This window comes from Zonotrichia leucophrys, chromosome 7, assembly GCF_028769735.1.
Source record: "Zonotrichia leucophrys gambelii isolate GWCS_2022_RI chromosome 7, RI_Zleu_2.0, whole genome shotgun sequence".
Taxonomy (NCBI): Eukaryota; Metazoa; Chordata; class Aves; order Passeriformes; family Passerellidae; genus Zonotrichia; species Zonotrichia leucophrys.
Window position 1 is genome coordinate 30,329,236 of NC_088177.1, and position 21,776 is coordinate 30,351,011.

At 58.0% G+C, this 21,776-nt stretch overlaps 1 protein-coding gene across 12 annotated transcripts in view; it reads left to right on the forward strand.

Annotated features, from left to right (window-relative positions):
* The window catches only part of TNS1 (tensin 1), a 68,922-nt gene that overhangs the window by 21,769 nt on the left and 25,377 nt on the right, over nt 1-21,776 (forward strand). For 7 of the 12 annotated variants that reach the window (XM_064718736.1, XM_064718737.1, XM_064718739.1 and 4 more), the window contains 15 exons: nt 736-774; nt 2,872-2,913; nt 5,684-5,733; nt 6,018-6,189; nt 6,533-6,583; nt 7,084-7,206; nt 7,504-7,568; nt 7,690-7,773; nt 7,881-7,993; nt 8,595-8,655; nt 10,011-10,086; nt 10,224-10,353; nt 10,734-10,799; nt 11,355-11,516; nt 19,972-21,672. In XM_064718736.1, coding sequence (XP_064574806.1) covers nt 736-774; nt 2,872-2,913; nt 5,684-5,733; nt 6,018-6,189; nt 6,533-6,583; nt 7,084-7,206; nt 7,504-7,568; nt 7,690-7,773; nt 7,881-7,993; nt 8,595-8,655; nt 10,011-10,086; nt 10,224-10,353; nt 10,734-10,799; nt 11,355-11,516; nt 19,972-21,672 — 2,935 coding nt within the window. The remainder of the gene's footprint in view (nt 1-735; nt 775-2,871; nt 2,914-5,683; nt 5,734-6,017; nt 6,190-6,532; nt 6,584-7,083; nt 7,207-7,503; nt 7,569-7,689; nt 7,774-7,880; nt 7,994-8,594; nt 8,656-10,010; nt 10,087-10,223; nt 10,354-10,733; nt 10,800-11,354; nt 11,517-19,971; nt 21,673-21,776) is intronic. The other 5 variants (XM_064718738.1, XM_064718745.1, XM_064718746.1 and 2 more) reach the window with 2 other exon arrangements.

Genomic DNA, 21,776 nt, shown 5'->3' on the forward strand with positions numbered 1-21,776 from the left:
GCAGAGTGGGGTGCAGTGGGTCCCCATGCTGCCATGGTAGGGGACCAGCCCCTGAGTGGTGTTTGCCGTCTTGGCTCCATCCTGGGATGGGGCAGGGGATGGCTTACTGGGGGTCACTGCTTCTGGTGGGATTTTTAGAGGACAAAATGCCCCAAATCACACTCTCCCACTACTGCTGGCACCTCTGGGCCAACACAGAGCTGGATTGCCTGTGCCCGCTGCCCCAGCACCTACGAGGTGCTGCCTCTCCCACCCTGGCATGCTGCTGCTTGGGGTGCACACAAAACCCAAGGTTAATTGTCAGTAATTGCCGCTGGTAATTAAGGTAACAATAGCTGGGCTGTTCAGCTGGCGGCTGCAGGAGCTCACGAGGCTGGGCTGGGGTTTGTTCCAGGAGCTGCTCTTGGCACCAGGCACCCGCCCTGCACTGTGCCATGCCCTGCTCTCCATGCCCACCCGGGCTGGGGCTGGGGCTGTCCTGGCTCCCTGGCCAAGGATGAATGGCACAGCTGCCCTGGCCCTGGGCCCACTCCCACTCCCAGCCTTGACTTGGGGTGATGCCTTAGCTCCTGCCTGGAGTGGCAAGGCCATGGATGCCCCTGTCATTTCCTTGGTTGAGTGCTGTATTCCCTGTGTATGGGTGGGGGGTAGATGCTGCATTCCAGCCTCTTCCCATGCCCTGTGTTGGACAGGGTGTTCAGAGGCTAATCCTGGCTCTCTTCTGCTTCCTTGCAGGCTGTGACCCCCTGCTCCCCCAGTGTCAACTATGAGCTGGTAAGTGACACCTCTGCTGTGAGCCATGGGTGACAGCCACGGCTCTGGGGATGCTGGAGCATCCTGCTCTGGCTATGGGGCTTTCTCTGAGCTGGGGCTTCAGGATGTGAATCTTCCACCCTCAAAACCACATTGGTCCTGAGCTTGGGGTAAGGGCACTCCCATTTTGGTGCTGTGCCCCCCACCATTGCTGGCTGAAGGGCATCCCACAGCTGAGCAGCAAAAGCTGGAGCAGCCTATCACAGGACTCCTGGAGCTGGAGCTTTCAGGGAAGAGAGGTCTGCAGGGTTGCTGAGAGGGACAGGCAGATAGGACGTGACCATCCAGGGCTCTGGGGTCCCCTGGCCAGAGCTGGGGCGGTTTCTTGCACACCCGGAGATGGCTGTACCAGATGTGCCTTTGGCTCGGGGCGCCCAAGGCCATGCATTTGAGCTCTTGTTATTGTCACCCTCTACTATTGTCTGTCCTAGGGGCCTTTAGTAATCTGCTGGGGCCAAGGCGACACAGGCTGTTCCCACCCTGTCCTCTCTGGACACGAGGAGAACAGCTGGATGCATCATCTCCGTTCACCCTGTCCTGGGGAAGGCAGGTGGGGGGTACTGGGCGGACAGCCACAGCCCTTTGCCACACTGCTGCAGGCCATGGCTGGGCTCTGGGGGCACCAGGGCACTGGGATGTCACCTGGAGCAGGGCCATGCCCAGTAAGAGGTTTGGGAAGCATGACATGATGGTGCTACCAGGCAGCATCTTGCAGCAGAGCAGCTCCCCTGCCCCGTCCCCAGCCTGGTGGTGCTGTGGCAGCAGGCAGAGCAGGCACGTGGCAGCAGGGAGACTGGCATAGCCTGGGGCCACTGCAGCAGCCCTTCCTTTTTGCTCCAGACGTGTGCCAAGGCTTGCTGGGGCAGGTGCGGGGAGAGGAGGCCCTGGCAGGGTTTCAGCTCAGGCTCAGCAGCCTGGCAGTGCCGCAGTATCCGTGCCTCACACGGGGCCCTGGGCTAGGCAGGGGTCTCACCTGCAAAGTGAGTGTAGGGGATGACCACCTGCAGGCTCTGAGAGCAGTGTGAGAGCCCAAGTGAGCAGGGCATGGGGTAGGAGCGGAGCATGCTGCCTGCTCTGGGGCCTCATGGTGGTTATCTGCCCTGGGTTTAATCTCTGCCTGCACCCCTCACCCCTGCCAACCTCCTTGGGCACTTATCGACAGCAAAAATATGTTGCCTTCGAGCTGGGACCGTTACTGTGGCTTTGGGAGGAAGTTGAAAGGGTTTGCCCTGCCTCATGGATGGAAATGTCTGCTCTGGCCCTGCTGCCAAGAGTACAGCAGCCTGGTTTGAGGGTGACCTCCAACCTCCTGGTCCCAAGACTCCCATCTGGGGACCTGCTCAGCTGGGTCCTCTTGCTGTGCCACCCCCAGGCACCACAACCACCATTCCCAGACTGAGATATCTGTCTCCTGCTTCCTATTTTTGGGGTCCAGACACTTTCCCCCCACCCCAGGAAGTTAATTCCTGTGCTCAGCCTCCTTTCAGAGCTCTCTCCAGTAGCATGTTACCAAATTTCCCCCTGTTTTGAGCATCTCAGACCCTGGCTCTGCTCCCACTGGGGTCCTTCACTGGCCGGGTGGGATCAGGCTTATCTTGGGGGCCAGTTGCCAGGCTGGGTGTGGGATTGCACTGGGCTTGCCCTCTTGTTTACTTCCCAGCTGTAGGGTCTGACCATGGAGAATCCATCTGGAATCCCAGAGATGTGGGGGGCACCAGATGCCCATCATGGAACAAGCTCAGGGTTCTCCAAATGCTTCCCATTGGCAACAGTGGTCAGTGCCAGTGGTGATGGCTGAGACGCAGGATGGCAGCATCCTTGGTACTTGAGTATTCCAGCTCTGCACTTGGGTTTTGGGGGATTCCCAGCCTTTAGGAAGAGAAGACATGTTGGCAGGCAGGGAAGGGAACGGAACTGCGGTGCATTTCCTAGGAAGCACCAGAAATAGCCAGGGGGAGCTTTTGACCCTGGCCCTGCTCTGTATGTGTGTGTGTGTCTCTCTCAATCTCTTCTCTCTTGCTTGCCTTTTTCTCACCTTCTCTTTGCTCCTGTCTGCAGCCATCCCTGGGGGAGAGCATCACCAAGCAGGTAGAAGTCCTGGTAAGTGCAACCAGTCATGGAGGCTGACCACTGCCTTAAGACCTCTTGGGGTCACTTGTACCTGTCCCATTGCTGCAAACACTCCCTGCAGCCAAAATCCCTCAGCCTGGGATGCTCCTGTAGTTTCCCAGTGTACCTGGGACCCTGAAGTCCTCTCTCCCAGGCAGCCAAGGTGATGGTAGCCATGCCAAAGGCCAGGTGAGATGCCCAGGGTTGGTGACAGAGGCGGTGGTGGAGCCCAGCATACTGGGGGCTGAGGCTTTCACTGCAAAGCTGACTTTCCTGTCGTGGAGCTGGGGATCTGTTATTTAATCTGTGGACATGAAATTGCTAAGACAGTGTAGACAAATGCACTGCCAAAGTCAATGAGGACAGCTTCCCCCCCGCCTGCAGCCAGCTTGCTGGCCTCCCTGAGTGTTGGGGCTGGGACCCAAGGGATGGAGGCATGATGGTTCCCATGAGGAAGAAGATGAAAGCCTTCCTCACCTGAGACCTGGCTTTGCCTAATCCCTTTGGTTGTCCAGGACACACTCTTTCTTAGGGCTGGAAACATCCTCAGGAAAATCCAGTAAGAAGCCTCCTTTGCTGGCTTTGCTGTCTTTGCTGGCTTTGCTGTCTTTGCTGGCTTTGCTGTCTTTCAGGGAAGTTTCTTGATATTTCTGAAGCCTTTCTTGTGCCTTTCTTCACCCTTTCCAAGCAGAAGGGACCCGCAGGTTTTGGGTGCTGCAGGAGCTTGGGGACATGCCAGGCTAGCTTGGGACTGGAAGGCACATTCTTGATGGGGTTGGCAGAGGGATCTTCAACTCAACAGGACTGGGACCAGCCCGTCCTGTGCTGGGCTGGGCTGGGTTATACTGGTTTGGCTGGAGTCTCTCTCCACAGGGGACGTTGGCAAGGTCTGCCAGCCCAGTGGCAGGCAGGAGTGTTTAATAACAGGAGCACAGCTCCTATCAGCTGATTGCAGGCTGACTCTTCCTCGTGCAGGGCTGGCGGCAGGGACGCAGCGCGGCTGCGGCTGGGGGTGGGGAGCATGGCAGAGCCCGGGCAGCAGGGCACAGCTCGGGGGCTCTCGCTGGGACAGGGGACACTGCAGGGCCCTGGCTGTGGGCACCCGCTCTCCCGGCTCTGGAGGGTGCCAGGAGTGGACCTGCCATGGCGTGGAAATGGATTAGCAAGGGGCTCACTGCTGTCCAGGTATGGGGAGGGACAGGGACTCTGGTGTCCCCACCTTGCTTGCCCTCCTGTGCCTCAGTTTACCCATGTGGGAGCTGGGGGTGATTCCTGGTTTCCCCATGTCTGTTGGAAAAGGCTGTGGTTTTGGGAAGCTGCTGCAGTGGGATGGGGTGACATTGACTGAGGGGGCTCCCCTGGCTGGGGGGTGTGGGACCCCAGAGATCTCTGTTATGGATGTTTGAGGCACTGCACAAGCCATGGTGGGGATCCCATCCTGATCACTGGTGGGTGATGCAGGGATTAGCCCATATTCAGGTTCAGGCTTGTTCCACACACCTTGGCTCTCCCAGGAAAGGTTTTACCTCTCTTTTTGCTGTACTTTAACTCCTTATTTGCCCTCAGCAATGTTGGGGATTTCCTGGGGTGAGCAGGCAATTTGAGACACCCTGAGGAAATACTGGAGAGGGAATTGTCACTGCTGTTCAAGCACCTCTGAGCACTGAGGCAAAGCTGCTGCCTTCTGGAACTGCTTTGGCTGGGAGGGGTGACATTGTCCCCAGGCCCCAGGGCTGCTGAGCCTGGCTCTGCTCTGCAGGATAACCTGACCTTGAGAGGGGCATGCAAGGCTAGTGGAGGGTGACGCTGGCTGTCCATGGGAGCAGCTCTGGGACTGTGCTGGGTGGGCAGGAGGTGGCAGGTGAAGGATGCCAGGGAAACTGCTCTCCCACCTCGTGCTGTGCCCTTTGGTGTGCTGGTTGTGGGATGCTGCAGCCCTGAGGAGAGTAGCAGCAGTCTTGCAGCTCTGGGAACCAATGAGGCATCCCAGAAATCAGCTGAAGGATGTATCTCTTATTCCTGATCCTTCCAGGCGTGTTGCCTGCGTGAGATGAGTCTTTAAATGACTTCTGCTTATTAGCTGGAGATACTAAAACTAATGAGGTGCGAGTGTGTTTTTCCTCAGCGGCTTTTTTTGGAAACCCTGCTTTGTTTTTCGGCTGAGGTCACAAAGTCACAGAACAAGCCGGCTGCAGATGAAATTTTCGAGGCCGGAGAACATGCATAAATAGAAGTTTCCTGCTCCAAGAGCTCAAACATTTCCTCCAGGCGTTTGGCTTGGTGGAGCTGGGGCCAAAGCAAACTGTCGTGCCTGGCTGGCTCCTCGAGGCCGCTTGGGCAGCGAACCTGCCCCTGCTGCAGGCAGGGCCAAAGCAGCTCTGTCCCACCAGGTGTGCCTGCAGCCTGATGGACACAAGAGGGACTTGTGACATGCCTGAGACTGTGCCCACCTGCTCAGCATCCTCCAGAAAGGTCCTCTGGGACCCTTTGGCAAAGCACCGGCCCCACAGTGCGCATGGTAGCTGGTCCCAGCAGCACTGGGGTTGTGAGAGTTGGGTTTTGCATGTGAGATGTGTCAAGCTGCTTCTGCTATTTGGTGAGATTTGGAGACAGTGATATTTTGGGAATGTTAAGATGCTCAGTGCAGTGTGGTGGAGATGGGATGCTTTGGCAGCACCATCACACCCAGGTCTAGAAAGAGCCCTGTGTTGGCTGTGGCTGGGTCATGGCAATAACTTGCTTTTCCTCTCTGGCTCTTTAGGATGCCACAAAATCCCCCAGGAGTGGGCAGTCACGCTGCAAAACATCCAGGTACTTGCCTCAGTTTCCCCTTCTGATGACTGTCTCTGCTCTGCCTGAAGCTCCCTTCCACTGAGACCTGCTTCTCCAGAGGTGCTATACCTGGGAGGTGCTCCAGTGAAGAATACACAGGAGTTGTGACCCACCATCCCCAACTTGGGTCCCCAAGAGGACTGGGAGCAGGGGACAGGCTGCAGGCAGCTGTGTCCCCATGTGTCCCAGCCTGTCTGGCAGGGTGGGGAAGTGTCCCTGTGTCCCTTCCCTGTGCCTTGACAGTGGTCCCCTCCCTTTCCCAGAAGCATGAGCCTGACTGCAGCCATGGAGAGCAGCTGTGAGCTGGACCTGGTGTACATCACGGAGCGCATCATCGCTGTCTCCTACCCCAGCGCAGCCGAGGAGCAGAGCTACGCCAGCAACCTCCGTGAAGTGGCCCACATGCTCAAGTCCAAGCATGGCAACAACTACGTGGTGAGGGGCACAGCCAGGTCCCTGCCAGGCTGCTGGAGGGGCTGGGGTGCTCAGCTGCTGGGGATGGGCACTTGCAGGGAATGGATACTGCATCCTTGTCTCCATCTGGGCTCTGTTGAGGGAGGGTCTTTGCACTGTGCTGGATAGATTTTTTTCTTCATGGAAGATTACCCGTCCCTTTCAGACCTCCTGGGTGTTTTTGATCATTGTGTTGCCGTGTGACAAAATGTTACTCAGGGCAATGTGTCTGGGGAAGCCTCTCACAGCAGGATTTGGGAAGGCTTTGGGGTGAGGTGGCAGCAAGGAAGATGTCCTCTCACTCTGTTTTCCATCTTCCCTCAAGCTTTTCAACCTCTCTGAGCGGAGACGTGATATCAACAAACTTCACCCCAAGGTGGGTCACAGCTGTGAGAAGCAGGGAGGTCTTAGGGGCCTCAGGGCAGGCCTGTCTGCAGGACCAGCTCCCTGCTACAAGATGTTTAGGGGAGAAACAGCCATCTTTTCTATTCTGTCCAGCTGGGAAAAACCCTGGGAAAAGCACTGAGACTTCACACTGTGTTTGTGGTAGTTCAGCTTGGCTCCCATTACCCTCCCAGCCCCCCTTCTCAGCCCAAAACTGACTGTTTGGAATCTCCTGGAGACCTCCCTAAGGCATTGTCCTCATCCCTCTGGTAGTGGGGGAGTCCTCAGGAGCTGAGCCAAGTAACCTGGAGTGAGGGGCCTGAGGTTTGGGATCACGGTGGCCTCCCTGGGCAGTGGGGTGTAGGGTTGGGGATGGGAGGGTGCATGTCAGAGCAGCACAGTAATGCCTACCCTGTGTACAGGCTTTGCCCACTGGCAGGCTGGGAACTCCACGTGGGCGTGCCTGTGACCCCAGGTTGTTCCCCTGTTCAGGTGCTGGATTTTGGATGGCCTGACATGCACACCCCTGCGCTGGAGAAGATCTGCAGCATTTGCAAAGCCATGGACACGTGGCTCAACACAGCAGCACACAATGTGGTGGTGCTGCACAACAAGGTCAGCAGGACCTGTCATGGGGCACAGCAGTGGGGCACTGGGGCTCTGTGGGGCTGCAGGGATTGGGCTGAGCAGCCTCAGAGGCTGAGAGATGTGGAGAGTGTGGTGGTTTGTGGTTTGGGGTGTGAGTTGGTGTCAGCACATACGTGTGGATTGGTGTGTGTCTAATAAGGGTTGGGGCATCTGTGGGCTGGTGTATGCTTGGAGGGATCAGTGTGTGCCTCTGTGGGATGTCTGTGCCTGGGTGCTCACAGGCCCTGCTGCCCCCATGACACCCCTTGTCCTGTGTGCCTGCAGGGGAACCGTGGCCGGCTGGGGGTGGTGGTGGCTGCCTACATGCACTACAGCAACATCTCAGCCAGGTGAGAGAGGCATGAGGTCCTGGGGTGGCCCTGGGGCTCACTGGTGACCTCCCTCCCAGTGGTGCTGGGGTGCTGGTGCCAATTTTTTCCTTCAGCCACATCTGCCCTTTCATGCCCACAGTGCTGACCAGGCTCTGGACAGGTTTGCCATGAAACGTTTCTATGAGGACAAGGTGGTGCCCGTGGGACAGCCATCCCAGAAGAGGTGGGTCCTGGCACACTGGGATTTTCCCCATAGGGTGGTGTGATGCAGGGCTCCAAGGTGGTTATTCCTCTGTGGGTTCTCCCCTGAGCTGCCTGTCTGCCCTCCAGGTACATCCATTACTTCAGTGGGCTCCTCTCTGGCAGCATCAAGATGAACAACAAGCCCCTGTTCCTCCACCACGTCATCATGCATGGCATCCCCAACTTCGAGTCGAAAGGCGGTAGGTGTCCCCAGCTGCTTCCCCAGCCTGCCTGCTCCCACACCACCATCCCACACTGCCTGGCCAGCCTTGTCCTCCTTGGGGGATATTTTCCACCATTTCCTTGGCAATTTGAATTTCCTTTTTCCTCCCAGAGACTGTTCACTCATAATAGCAGCGTGCTACCCCTTTCTGGCAGAGATGCCTTTAGAGGATGTCCTCCTGATGCTGGGCATTAACATGAGCTGTGGGGTGACAATGTTTTTCTGACAGCTTTTCCAAGGTTGGTCCCAGACTGGGGATTGGGATGCAGTACTCCATCTGGTGCTGATACCTCACCCAGATCATCATCCCACCCCTATCCCCAGCCCAGCAGTTGCCCAAGGTCCTGCAGGACCCAAACTGTGAGGGCTTTGCCCTTTCTCAGCTCATCCACAGCATCCTTTCTGCCCATTGCAGATGTTGCCCTTGGTCGGTGCGGGCTGGCTGGGGCAGGGAGCGGCTGTTTGCTTTGGCTCCCTCCCTGTTTGGATTTCTCCCCCGTGACTAATCCCTCCCCTGGCCCCTCCGCCCAGCCGGCTAACAGCAGTGTGCCTTTTCTCCCCGCCTTGATGTCTTCCAGGTTGTCGGCCCTTCCTGAAAATCTACCAGGCCATGCAGCCCGTCTACACCTCGGGGATCTAGTAACTATCTCCTCTCCATGGGGCTTTCCTCCTGCCCAGCGTGGGGGGCATGGCAAGCGGGGGAGGATGGAGCGGATCAAGGGCAAATCCCCTGTGCTCTTGTGCTCTATGCTTAGTCCATTTGGGGGACAAGTTAAAAAACGAGCTTCCTTTTTTTTGGAGGTGTTAACTGGGTCCAAACTGGACCCTTGTGCTGAGAGGGCTGTAGTGACTGCGTGTATCAGCAGAGGGAGCCTGGGGCTGCCAGAGCCTGGGGCTGGGTGTCCCTGGAGGGAGGGGGGAAAGGGATGGAGACGTCTGGGAGATGAAGGCACCCTGGGAGATGAAGGCATTTCTTCTCTCCCTGCTTACAGAACTGCTCTTCCTGCCTGGATTAGTCCTCGCAGATCACAGAGTGTTCTTAGTTGGAAGGGGCCCACAAGGATCGTTGAGTCAAACTCTTAAGTAAAAGGCCCATATGGGGATTGAACCCACAACCTTGGTGTAATTAGCACCATGCTCTGAGCAGCTGAGCTAATATGCTTTCTTTCTCCAAAAAAAAAGATTTTCCCCTTGTTTTAATCTCCCCACAATTTTTTTCTGATGCTGATCCTGGGACTGGGCACTGGCAGAAGGAAAGCAGGAGTTGATTTCTCCAGCCTCCAAGACTCCGCCAGCACCACATGCCAGTCTGGGTGGGACCCCTGGCTCCTGGTCTCCCTGGAGGGACCAGAGCACCTCACCTCTGGGATATTCCCATCTCAACCCCCAGGACCAGGATCTCACGTCTATACAGCCATGGGTCCCCGTTAGCTGAGATTTACTGCCATCCCAGCCTTGCCTTTCAGCTTTTAATAGACTGTTTATGGGATGCCTGTAATAAACTCCAGGTTTATCTTGCCTGTGAAATCCTACTCCTTTCTTCCCTTGTTCCTCGCTGCTGACGCCACCGCCCGTCGGCAGCCTGTCGGCCATGCACCAGGAGGGGAGGGCTTCCCGCAGGGAAACTGAGGCAGGGAGAAGAGTCTAACCAGAGATTTCTCCCTCTGTGTCCTAAGCCCCAGTTGAGCCATGGGAGCCAGGTGGATGGCTGATAGCCCAGCCTCAACACTTGGAACCTGGGCAAGCCCTCCCACCCAGCAGTTTTTGCACCCTTGCTGAGCTGTGCCTCAGTTTCCCCTTCCCGTCCTCCTTCCACTGAGAATGGGTGTCCCTTGAGGTGGTGGATGGGACCCCCCTCAGTCACAGCGAGGGCAAGCTCTGTGCTTTGCACCTTTTCTGCCTGGATTTGGGAGGGGCTGGTTGAGGTGGTGCTAGGAGTTTTCTGGGGGGTCTCTGCACCTCAGCTCACATCCTCCTGCTGTTCCTCTCTGCAGCAATGTGCAAGGAGACAGCCAGACGGGCATCTGCATCACCATTGAGCCTGGCTTGCTGCTCAAGGGCGATATCTTGGTAAGGATCCTCAGCTCAGCTCCTAATGTAGGAAGCAGACAGGGGTTGCATGCTTGCCTTACCTCAGAACCCCCAGATTCCCCCTTGCCCAGATCTGGGGGCTCATCCTGATGGCCCATCCCTGTTTCCCTCTGCAGCTGAAGTGCTACCACAAGAAGTTTCGCAGCCCTACCCGTGACGTGATTTTCCGTGTGCAGTTCCACACGTGTGCTGTGCATGATCTTGACGTCGTCTTTGGCAAGGAGGACCTGGATGAGGCCTTCAGAGGTAACTGCCCTGGCACTTCCCTGCTCCAAACTCCCTCAGTTCCTGCCCCTGGAACTGTGGTATCATCATGGGGACTTCTGGGCACCCATCCCAGATCGACCCCCGCCAAAACAGGGCACCCCTGCTCCATCTGCAGGGTGTGGTGGCTGCTTGGGAAGTGATGGCACCATCATCCCTTTCAGTGCCAAAAACATCACTGCTGCAGAGGGGCTGCCTCGGGTTGTTCTGGGGTTAAGATGCACACTTCCCCATGCAGGGTTATCCCCTAGCAGCTCCCAGCCTCAAGCTGGTCCTCAAGCAGGCGTGTTTGGGGTGGCTGACTGCTAGTGGAGTTATGGATGGAAATAATTTGTCTCTTTATTCTGCTCTCTCCTTGCTAGATGACCGCTTCCCTGAGTATGGGAAGGTGGAGTTTGTGTTCTCCTATGGTCCTGAGAAGATCCAAGGTATGGCTGGCTCAGTGCCATGGGGGTTTGGGGGTGGATGCTGTCTCCTTTCCTTCTCCTCAGCTGTATCCCCTGCGCCCTCCCTTGTGACTTCCACCTGCCCCATTGCAGTCCCTTTGTCACCAGGGTAGGGTGAGGCATCCAGGGAGTTAGGCTGATCTAGAAGCACCTGTAGATGCCCTATCTCTCTCGCTCTCTTCCTCAGGAGGCTGCTCTCCAAAGCCTTTGGTGGCCCAGGAGAGATGGAAGGAATGTTTGGGAATGAAGGGCTCCCTTGCTCAGAAAGCCCAGACCCATGCACACTCACTGCCAGTCTGTGTGCTGGTCTCTAGGCAGTCCCAAAAGCCCCAGGCAGTCTTGTACACCTTGTTTGTGAGTCTCAGTGTACATCTTGTGCTCATCCATCTCCTGGTGTTGCCTTTCCTACAGGAGCCTCCTGCCTTGCCCTATGGCTCCTGCACTTTTTTCCTTGCATGCACTTTTCTCCACCTATTCCCTCATCCCATCCTTGTTGGTTCTGTTGTCATCCTGCCTGACCATCCTGCCTCTTTCCAGGCATGGAGCACCTGGAGAACGGGCCCAGTGTTTCTGTGGACTACAACACGTCTGACCCACTCATCCGGTGGGACTCCTACGAGAACTTCAACATCCAGCGTGAGGAAAGTGCAGAGGGGGCCTGGGCTGACCCACCCCTGCCCAGCAAGCACCTGGAGAAAGGTTAGGGCTCACAAGGTGGTCGGCCAAAGTGTCCACATGGAAATATCCCCTACCCCAAGACAGGGGACACTGCTGGGCAGTGGGAGCTGCTGATGGGAGCAGCGTGGCCATGGGATGGGAGAGCAAGATCTCATGGACTTTGCCTTCTGCCACAGTGCCAAAGAGAGCTTAGGCTCTTCTTTGCAGCACTTAGCTGTCATAATGCTGTTTGCACACGCAGAGTTCAGCCCTAGTTTATGTCCCAGAGCTTTAAAAAATTCAAACCCCATGTCTGCAGAACCATTAGGTATCCCAACTGCAAGCATGGCAGGATGCAGATGTACCTTAGTTGCCCCTAGGGGATGAGGATGTCTTACTGGCCTTTGAGAGCCTGCTCATCTCTCAGAGCTGGGATAAGCCCTTTGAGCACCCATTGTGTTGCAGCAAGTTGCCTGCTGTCACCCACTTGGCAGGAATGGGCAGTACTTGTGTGTCGAAGGGTGGTGGGCCCCTGTCCTGGAGGCAAGGCCACCCGTGGCCAAGCAGATGCCTGGGCTTTCCTGGCCAGATCTGCAGAGGCATCCCTGGAGCAGGGACAGCTGCGGTCCCTGATGTCCCTGAAGGTCACCAGCTGCTTTGAGTGGGAGCAGTGGATGGCAGTGCTCGCAGTGGGGGCTCTGGGTGCCTGGGGCGGTGAGAGTGTCTGTGCTATGGTGGTCACATGGAGCCAGACCTGGGGCAGCTCTGTGCAGCTGGCACGGGCACTTGCCTTGGCACAAGGCAGTAAACAGGCAACTCGTGATGTGCAGGCTCAGCTGTGGGCTATGTGCAGTCTGGGGAGCTGTGGGTCCAGCCTCAATCCAGCAAGACTGCCTGGCAGTCCCCTCCTGCCTGCAGAGACCTGAGTGCCTCATTGCATGTGTTCCCCTCTGGACCCTGGGCCAAAGTTTCTGCACCCCAGCCCCTGACAGGGCTGCAGGGGTACCCCAGGACTCATCTCTGTACTCTTGTGGGGGTCTTGGTGAATATTGGGGCTGCAGAAGTACCCCAGGGCTCCTCTCCATTCCCCCTTAGGGGTGTTAGCAGGTGTCAGGGCTGTGGAGGTCCCTCCATGCACCGACTGGGCTGTCCTCTGTGCTGGGATGGGTGGCAATAGGGAGTGAGGGCACCTTGAATTTGTAAACACTGTCCCAGTTTGGAGATGATCCGGGACTGTGCAAGGGTGAAGCTGCAGGCAGAAGGCTGCCCTCTGACCCATGCCAGCACAAGCAGCTGCAAGAAGCCCATCTATAAAGGGTCTTTTCAGCTGTCCCATGGGGCACTTTGAGCATTAGTGGTGGGAGTCGGCGTGGGCTCGAGGGGCTCCCATCTTTTTCCCTCTCTGTTGTCACTTCTCCTCTTTTCTAGCCTGTCCCAAGCCAGGATGGGGACTCTGGTGTCTGGCTGTGCAGGGGGGGTCCCTGTTTATGGTCGTTCTTGCCTTATTTGGTCAGGGAATTGCACGCCACATTTTTGGCACCACCAGGCGTGAGCAAGCGGCGTCCGGGGGCGGAGGGGGGTGAGGTTGGCACCAGGACCCACGCCGGGCTGGGATCAGCCGCTGCTCCTTGTCCCCGCCACTGCCCGTCCTGCCGCCCGCCGAGGGGACGCCGCTGCAGCCCGGGCCCACGGGATTGGGATCGCCTGCTGCACGGTGACGGTGGGTTCCCCACGCCGCCTCTCTGCTGGCCACAGCCTCTCTCACTGCAGGTGGATGCCCTTTCTGCAGCAGCTTTGTGTCAGCACGGAGCACCCATAAGGGCTGGGGGTGCCTGCCAGGGTGGGGTGGTGCTGTGGGACCCCAGAGCTGGAGGGACAGGCGGGTGGCTGGGATGGTGCCTGTCCTGGCATTCCCCTCACCTCTGCTGCGCTTATCTGGGGGGACTTGGAGAAGGAGAATTTCATTTGCAGTAAGGTCATCGGTTGATTGAGTTCTTCCAGAGCAGGGGGCATAAGAGGGGGAGCTGTACCATCACATCTTGCTCTCTGGCTGAGGGGACACAGCTGGATTCAACAGGCTCTCTGTGAGCCACTTCCATGGGACAGGCTGGCCTCATCAGTGAACTCACCCTCCTGCTTTACTCAGGCAGGGTCTCTGCTGCCCACCATGTTTGGGCTTTCCTGTGGTCCCTAGGGAGAGTGGGATGCCCCACAGCCTGTCCTTCCACCCCTCAGCCATGTCTCTACAGCCTGGGGAAGGCAAGTGCTCTGCCTGCCCTCCTTCCTCCTCCTTGAAGGGGCTTTGGGGTCAGTGGTGGCTGCTTGGCAGGTTCTTGCTGCAGTCCCCATGGCCATTGACTGGCTGAGTGTGTTTGAAGGCTGAAGAGAGGTGATGGCATGCTTCATCCTCTGGTTGATTTTGTAGTTGCCAGCACTGTGGTAGCTCTCCTTGGGGTGCCAAGCTGGCTCCAGAGAGGTAGGAGGAGGCTGGCAGCTGGATGTGGCACTGCTGGGCTTGCAGCTGGTTGGAGGATCACTGCAGAGAAATTTTGGGGTACTGTAGATGCTGTAACTCTGTCTGGAGATAATTTATGGCCTGGTTTGGTTTTGCTGAGAAAACCAGTGCTGATAGAGAACAGGGTGCTGAGGCTGGCATGGAGTCAGTGGACAGGTTGTCCTCAAGGTCTGGATGTGTGACTGTTTTGGGGGAACCCCAAGCTCTGCCATCCTAGGGTGGTGTGAGAAAATGTGAAATGGTTACACCAGCCCCTTGTAACCGCTGGTCCTTGGACCCACCCTGGGATGGCACTGCCTGCCCTGTCTCTTTACCAGCCTGGGAAGAGAATGACCAGGGCCTGGCCAAATCCAACATCTGCGAGAGAGTTGCTAAATCCCCACCTGAGTCATGGTTCTGGCATAGGGCTCCCCTGCAGCTCATCCCTGTCTTCCCACACATCCCCACTTGCAGGGCAGGGCTGGCTGGGGTGGGGACTGGGATGAGCATCCCACCCTTCCAATGAGGGGAGGTCACCTCACAGCCTGAACCACATGTGACAAAGGTCAGGGGGTCCTTGAGCCCCACAAAGGGAGCTGGATGCTGATCCTGCGCTTTTCCATGCAGGAGAAAGCCCCTCGATGGGGTTGCTATCATCTGTTTGTCCCCCCCAGGAGGGCCAGCATCTCATGGGGTACACCTTTCCTAGTGGGGTCAAATCCTGCCCCACTTGTCAGGAGGGACTGACGCTGCCCAGGAGGGCAGGCCAGGCTGTGCAGAGGTGGAGAGCCAAATGGTCCAGGCCAGAGCTGTTAAATCCATTGCTGGAGCTGCTGGCAGGCTTCTGCTCTCCCCCGGTGCTGGATCGGTCCCTAGGCCAGGCTCGGTGGGGAGGGGGGCCACTGGCTCTCCTCTTGCCTTCATCAGCTGCCTAAAGCTGAAGGAATTCACTTCCCCTTCCTTATTCTGCCCCTCTCCACTGCTCTCTGCTCCATCTGCTGCAAGGTAAGGGTGTGTTGAGGTGGGCATTTTGGGGGGCAGTAGGGATCTGCATGGGCTGGATGGGAATTCACAGGGAGTGTTCCCCTTGCTTCTGATTATTCCCCATGGGTGAAATGTTGGAGCATCTACAGGCTTGGCTAGACATTTCAGCTGCAGTGTGGCTATTCCCAGGGCAGGATCTGTCCTCTGACCTGGTATTTGGGGTTGTCATGTAGGGTGGGGGGTGGGGGTTGTTTCCACTGGGACCAGGAACCAGGCAGGGCTGGGATGCAGGGAAAGAGAGACCAGCTGGTAGAAACTCCTTCTCTTCCCCCTTTAAACCGTCTTTGAAGTCAAAACTTGTAGCAGTTCTGTTCTTAGGGCTGGGGTTGTCCCACGGCAGGAGTGGGGAGCTCTGTCTCTGTCCTCCTGCAGCCGAGACAGCCGGGACAGAAAATAAGCAGGAGGCTTTGGAAGGACGCAGGCTTGGCGTGTGGGAGCATCTGGGAGCAAACAGGGCTGTGAGTCAGGGGGCCGGCTGGAAACACTGCTCTCATCCCCTGCCGTCATCCATGGGGGTGTGGGAAACGCGGGTTGGGGGATTAGAGAGAGGGAGCCTCACGTTTTGCTGAGTATATTGCATCAATTGAGGAGTGGAGTTCAGACAGGGACCTGGATGTGGGGTGGGCTTGCTGTCACCTGGACGAGCAAATTGTGAGCACCATTCCAGCACGGATTTTGCTTGGGGTGGAGCAGTTTGGTCTCAGAGAGCTCTGGAGTGGATGGGATCATGGCATTCCTCCTGTCACAGAGCAGGGCAGTGTGTACATCCCAAAAACAGGGCTGGAATGTCCGTGCTATGCCCGTGGTGCTGGCAGGGCAGGCAAGGGGATTGTGAAAATGGGTGGACAGGGTCGGTGGCTTGTCCATGGCTGTTTTCCACCCCTCTTTAGCTGTGTAGTTATTTCAGATGGAGAAACTCAAGTCTCCAGCAAGACACTTGAATTTGCAGCCCCGTCTGGGTTTCAGCATCATGTGTGGCTTGGAAGGACATCCCCACCCTGAATGTGCCGCTGCTCTTTGGGGACAGGTGTGGTGCGTGCACACAGCGGCTGGACAGGGCTGGGTGTCCCAAATGAGGGGCTCAGCCAGCGGGGTGATGCTCAGTGGACGGTGCAAGGTGGGCAGGCTGTCCAGCTGTCCGGCTGTCTGTCCTGCCTAGGAAACAGTTAACGCGGCGGAGCCCTGCCTGTGGAGGAAGTAGTTAATATTCATAGCTGGAAGCTGTCTGTCTGGCTGTCCTCCCTCCATGGCTCCCACCCTCTCCGCACCTCACTGAGGTTAACTCGGGCTGGGGCTGGAGCTTGGGCGGCCCCGCCGCCGTCCCCGCGCCGCTCCCCTTCCCCTCCCGCTCCTCCCTGTGGTCCCTGTGTGGTCCGGGGCGGAGGGGAGCACGGCCGCACCTCCGCGCCTCCATCCCATCTCCGGCCTCTCCCACCTTCGGCTCCTCCATCCTCTCCTCCAGCTGCCCGTGTCCCGGGGTTCCCCGCATCCCGCCCCTCCGGGCGCCCCGCCGCCGGCCCGGTACCCCTCTGGCGGCCCCGCGGGACACGGCGCTGGAAGGGAACGGCTCCCTCCGCCAGAGGGAAAGCAGAGCCAAAGGGACAAACGCCAGCCCGAGCCAGCTCCAGGCCGTCGGCTCCTGTCCTGGACGGACACACGGGGCTGGCTGTGGACGCCGTTGGAGCTGCCACCACACCGGGTGCCCCTGGAAGGCTCTGGTGCTGGAAGGGGTGAAGGAAAGGGATTTTGCTGCCTGCTCCTTCCCTTCGCCTCGGATCTTTTAATCCCTGTCCCTTTTGGTAAGTCCTGACTTTGCTTCTCTTTGGTCTCGGGGCTGGATGGTGAGTTCATGGTTGTGGGGACCCACGGCTTGGACTGGGGTTTCTCTGTGCCGTCCTATCTGCTTACAGGATGAAACCAGAGATAAGGAGGCTAAACTCTTCCCGGTGAGATTCTGCTCACACCCCATATCCTGCAAAGGGTCCCGGGACCCCAGGGTCTTCCCTGTGGGCTGATGCTCCAGAAATGCACTGGGTCCAGAACTCTGGGTCCTCGGGGAGTGGAGGCAGCAGGTGGGATGCTGAGGGGGCACGACAGCGGGAGACACGGTGATGCCTCAGCCTGATCTCTGCACCAGTGCAGAGCCGTGGACAGGATTTGGGATTTTGGGAATGCGGGCTCACCCCCTTGGTACTGTTACACTTGTCCTGGACCAGTTTTTTACTGGATGTAGTCACAGGGTAGAGGAAGAGGACAGACCCTTTCTCCTCTAGGGCAGCCAGCCTGGCAGCAGGGCTGGGACCAGGCTGGGCTCGGTGCTTCCCGTGGCTGCCTCCGAACAGCTGGAGCAGATAGAGCCATGGCAGAGCTGCGACGGGGCTGAGCCCAGGGCAAACCCAGCCCACGGTGGGATGGCACAGTCTGCCCGGCAGGAGCCACTCCGACCTTCAGGGATGAAATCTGACCTTGCTGGGAGCTGCACTCTTTGCAAATGGGGTGCTGAGAGCCTGCTCCTTTGAGGGTGGCTGGCTTGGCTAAGGCATTCAGTTCCATTATCCCTTAGTTTTATTTTATTTTATTTTAATTTTATTTTGTTTGGTTTTGTTTTGTTTTGTTTTATATTCAGCTTCTCAGGTGAAAAAATCATATAGTCATATGAGAGAGAGTGTGGCCCAGGGATAGTGGAGGAGGCTTCGGAGTGGCAGCAAATAGCAGGATTTGGGATTTGTCTCGTGGCATCAGAGCCCAGGAGGTACATGGGGTTGAGGACTGGATGAACAATCAGGTGTGGGGCAGAGCAACCGTAGGACAAGGGCTTGGCTGATGGCTGAGCTGTCACAGGCTATTCCTTGCTTACTACCTTGCTACTGCTCTGGGGAAGGAGGGTGGCCACCAGCCCCCCATGCCTACTCCTCATCAGAGATTCTGGGGAAGGTGGGACGAAGCAGTTGGAGCTTTCTGTGTCTGCCATGAACTGCACTGTGCCCCATCCTCACCTCTCTTGGAGACATTTCTCCCAGCCGTGGGGCAGTACCCAGCCCAAAGAGTAATTAAAGCCTTTCCTGTCTATTTTCTCCCTTGGCACCACGTGGTTACATTTATATTTATTTATTCCCTTTTCCTTTCTGTTCCTCTGCCGTTGTTCTCCCAGCCCCCATCCTGGCTTTTGCCCTGTTTCTCGAGACCAGCCAGCACCATCACTGCCTTCAGATGGGAGGGCTGTGCCTTTCCCCCTGTCTCCAAGCAATGTCTCAGCCTGTCCAGCATTGACACTGCCCTGGATGTGCTGCTTTTCTCTTTTTCCCTCCATGGAAAGGGTTTCCCTCCCTCTCTTACCCTTTTCTCCAGTGTGGGAGGTGTTGTGGAGACAAATGCTACTGGCTCCCGGCTTTACTGGCTGGATGAAGAAGCTCTGAGTCTCTGGGAGAAATTCTCACTCTTTCCCATACAAGTACCCAGAGAGGACCTTGCTGCGTGGTCCTGGGACATCCTCAAGCCAACGGGAGGCTTTGGGGCTCAGTGGCCTCCTTGGGATGCTGCCAGCGGGGATTCAGAAGTGGAAAATCAGCGACGAGGAGAGGGCCCTGACTTTGTAGGACTTGGGCTCGGTGTTGTTACCCTCCTGTGCTCTGTGGTGAGGGGGCTGTTGGCGTGGGAGCTGCCAGGGTGCGGGTGCGGCGCCGTGGGCCCGGTTAAGCTGTCCCGGCTCGGAAGTGTTTTGCTTGCAGATAGGGCCGCTCTGATTTCACACTATCGTGTTAGGGCCGTCTTCCGTCCCTGAGTCAGCTGCCTGGCCCCCCGCCAGGGAAGAGTCATTTTTTCCTCCAAAAGAAAGTGTTTAACACTGCTCGCGGGACCTTCCAGGAAACCTCGTCAGGGAGCTGGAAAAACAAGAGTCTGCAGCCTGGTCCGTGCTGTGCAGCTCTGGCAGGGGGGGATGTAGCTTGGGAACTATTCCCATTGCTGTCAGTGGCCAAGGTCCCTCTGTACCGCCAAAATCTGTCTGCCCCACTTGGAAAGGTTTAAGGGGTGCAGCTGGTTGTGGTGTTGGTGCTGATGGGTGTGATGGTGGCTGGGGGGCTCAGAACTGGAGTGCAGAATTACTGGTGACGATGCTGCCATGCCTTGGCTGCCCCCCATCCTTTTGGGGCTGTGGAGCAGAGCCAGCTGCCCACACTGGACTTGAATCACGATGCCAGGACTTTCCTGTGGAGGAAAGACTGCATGTTCAGGGTTGGGCAGTGGCACTGTTGCTGCAGAAGCTCTAGGGCAGCTTGACCTGGCCTGAGAGAGGGAAGGGAAAGAACAGAAAGGGTGGGAGCCTGTCTGTAGTCAGGAAAGAAAAAGTCAAGGATGTTTGTGTGGCTGGATCCATGCATTATCTGGGAGAAGAGTGGGCAGTGGGAGGAAAGGTGGGTCTGTGGTTCATTTGTCCTTCACCCGTGGGCTGAGTACATCCATCCAGCTGGAGACACAAAGAGCTACGAGGCCACATACTGATTGCCTCCACCCGTCCTCCTACGGCCTATGGTGCATCTCCTCCGCTCTCCCTTTCTGCCTCCCTGGTGCCACATGGCCCTTTGAGGCTGGATGAGCCCTGCGGAGCAGCAATCGCTGACTGTGTGGGTAGCCCCGGCCCCTGCCAGCCGTGGAGGAGAATTGCCAGGAATGATGCCTGGAAATAGTGCACCGGATATTTGGTAGATCCCAGTGGAGCAGGCAGTGCTTGCGTACGAATTGGGGGGCTGTGGGGGCATGGGGCTGGGGAGGACCTGGCTGTGATGTCTCTGCATGGTGGCGCCGGTGGGAGTGTGGAGGGTGCCGAGGAGACATCGATGCTGGTCGTTAAGTGTTCTGGCACACAGAAGAAATCGAAATCACCGGCTAATGGGACCCATTAGCTCCGTGCAGAGAGCCAGCAATTGATCTGGGGTCTCGTGTTCGTTTCTCCCCTTGCAGAGGTTGGGCACACACAAGGGCCCCTGGATGGGAGCCTCTACGCTAAAGTGAAGAAGAAGGACTCCCTCCACGGCAGCACCGGTGCCGTCAACGCTGCCCGTCTCCCGCTCTCGGCAGCGCCCAACCACGTCGAGCACACGCTCTCGGTGAGCAGCGACTCGGGCAACTCCACTGCGTCCACCAAGACCGACCGGACCGATGAGCCGGGGGTGAGCGGGGCACCCAGCGGCCAGGCGGTGCTGAGTCCTGAGGAGAAGCAGGAGCTGGATCGTCTCCTTGTTGGCTTTGGCCTGGAGAGCGCGCCGCCCATGCACAACCACGTGCCCGGCCCCGTGCCGGCGCGCCTGCCCACCATGCCGGGCCGCCACGTGGTGCCGGCTCAGGTGCATGTCAACGGGAACGCCGCGGCGCTGGTGGCCGAGCGGGAGACGGATATCTTGGATGATGAGCTGCCCAACCAAGATGGGCACAGTGTGGGCAGCCTGGGCACGCTTTCCTCCTTGGATGGCACCACCACTGCCAGTGAGACAGGCTACCAGGAGGCGCCTCGGGTGGGCAGCCTGTCCTCCCTGCCCAACGGCCCCTCGAGCTGCAATGGGGCTGAGAAGCTGCTGAAGGAGGGGCTGTACGATGGCGAGCCGCTCTCCAATGGTGGCTACCCCTACAACAACCAGAACACCCTGATGGGCCACCACCTGCGTGACACGCTGCCTTCCTTGCGGCCCTCGGCATCCACTCAGGAGCACCTGGCTGGCTACCCACAGCGCCTACCGGGCTCCCACGCCCCAGGGTGGCTCCAGCCCCAGCCACTGCCCAGCTCCCAGCCCTACCTGTATGCCTACGACCACCCTGGAAGTTACCGCTCCCGGTCCTTCCCGGCAGTGGACACTGCCAAGTACGATGCCAACCCGGCGCTGCCCCAGGCCCCGGCTCGCAGTACCAGCAGCCGGGAGGCTGTGCAGAGGGGCTTGAATTCCTGGCAACAGCATGGGGGGAGCCGGCCACCTTCCCGGCTGCAGGAGGGCGGCATGGAGAGCCACAGCCCCAGCATCTCTAGCTGCAGCCCCCAGCCCAGCCCGCTGCAGACGGTGCCCCCACACAGCCACAGCATGCCCGAATTCCCCCGGGCGCCCTCTCGCCGGGAGATTGAGCAGTCCATTGAAGCGCTGGATGTCCTCATGCTGGACCTCGCACCTGGCGTCCACAAGTCGCAGAGTGTGCCTGCCACCTCCCGTCAGGACAAGCCAGCCGGACCCCTGCCCTCCTCCCTCTCCACCCAGCCCATTGCTGGTCTCTACGCCCGGCCAACTCCACAGGTGGCCCAGCCGAGGTCCTTTGGCACGTCCATGAGCCCCGTGGTCTCTGAGCCTGGGAGCAAAGCCTATTCTCCTGGAGAGCTGGACTATGGGGTGCATGATTATCGGGAAAGCTATTCACCCTACAGCTACCAGCTGGCACCGCTGCCAGAGCCCAGGAGCTACAGCCATGCCCCGGCCGGAGCACAGATGGGCTCTGTCCCACTCAGCACCTCGTGCTACAGCCCTGTGGGGTCTCAGCAGCAACTCACCTCCTCCCCACCTTCCCCCACCGTCCCAGCACAAAACCAGATGCCCCTGAAGGGACCGGAGAGCTATGAAGACCTGTCGAGGTCGGCAGAAGAACCGTTGAATCTGGAGGGCCTGGTGGCCCACAGGGTGGCAGGTAGGATCCTTTGGTTCCTAGGGGGGATGGGGAGGATCGCATGTCCCGAGTGCTGGAGCACACGAGGGTGGCATGCATGGTGCAGCTGGGGATAAGTGATGCAG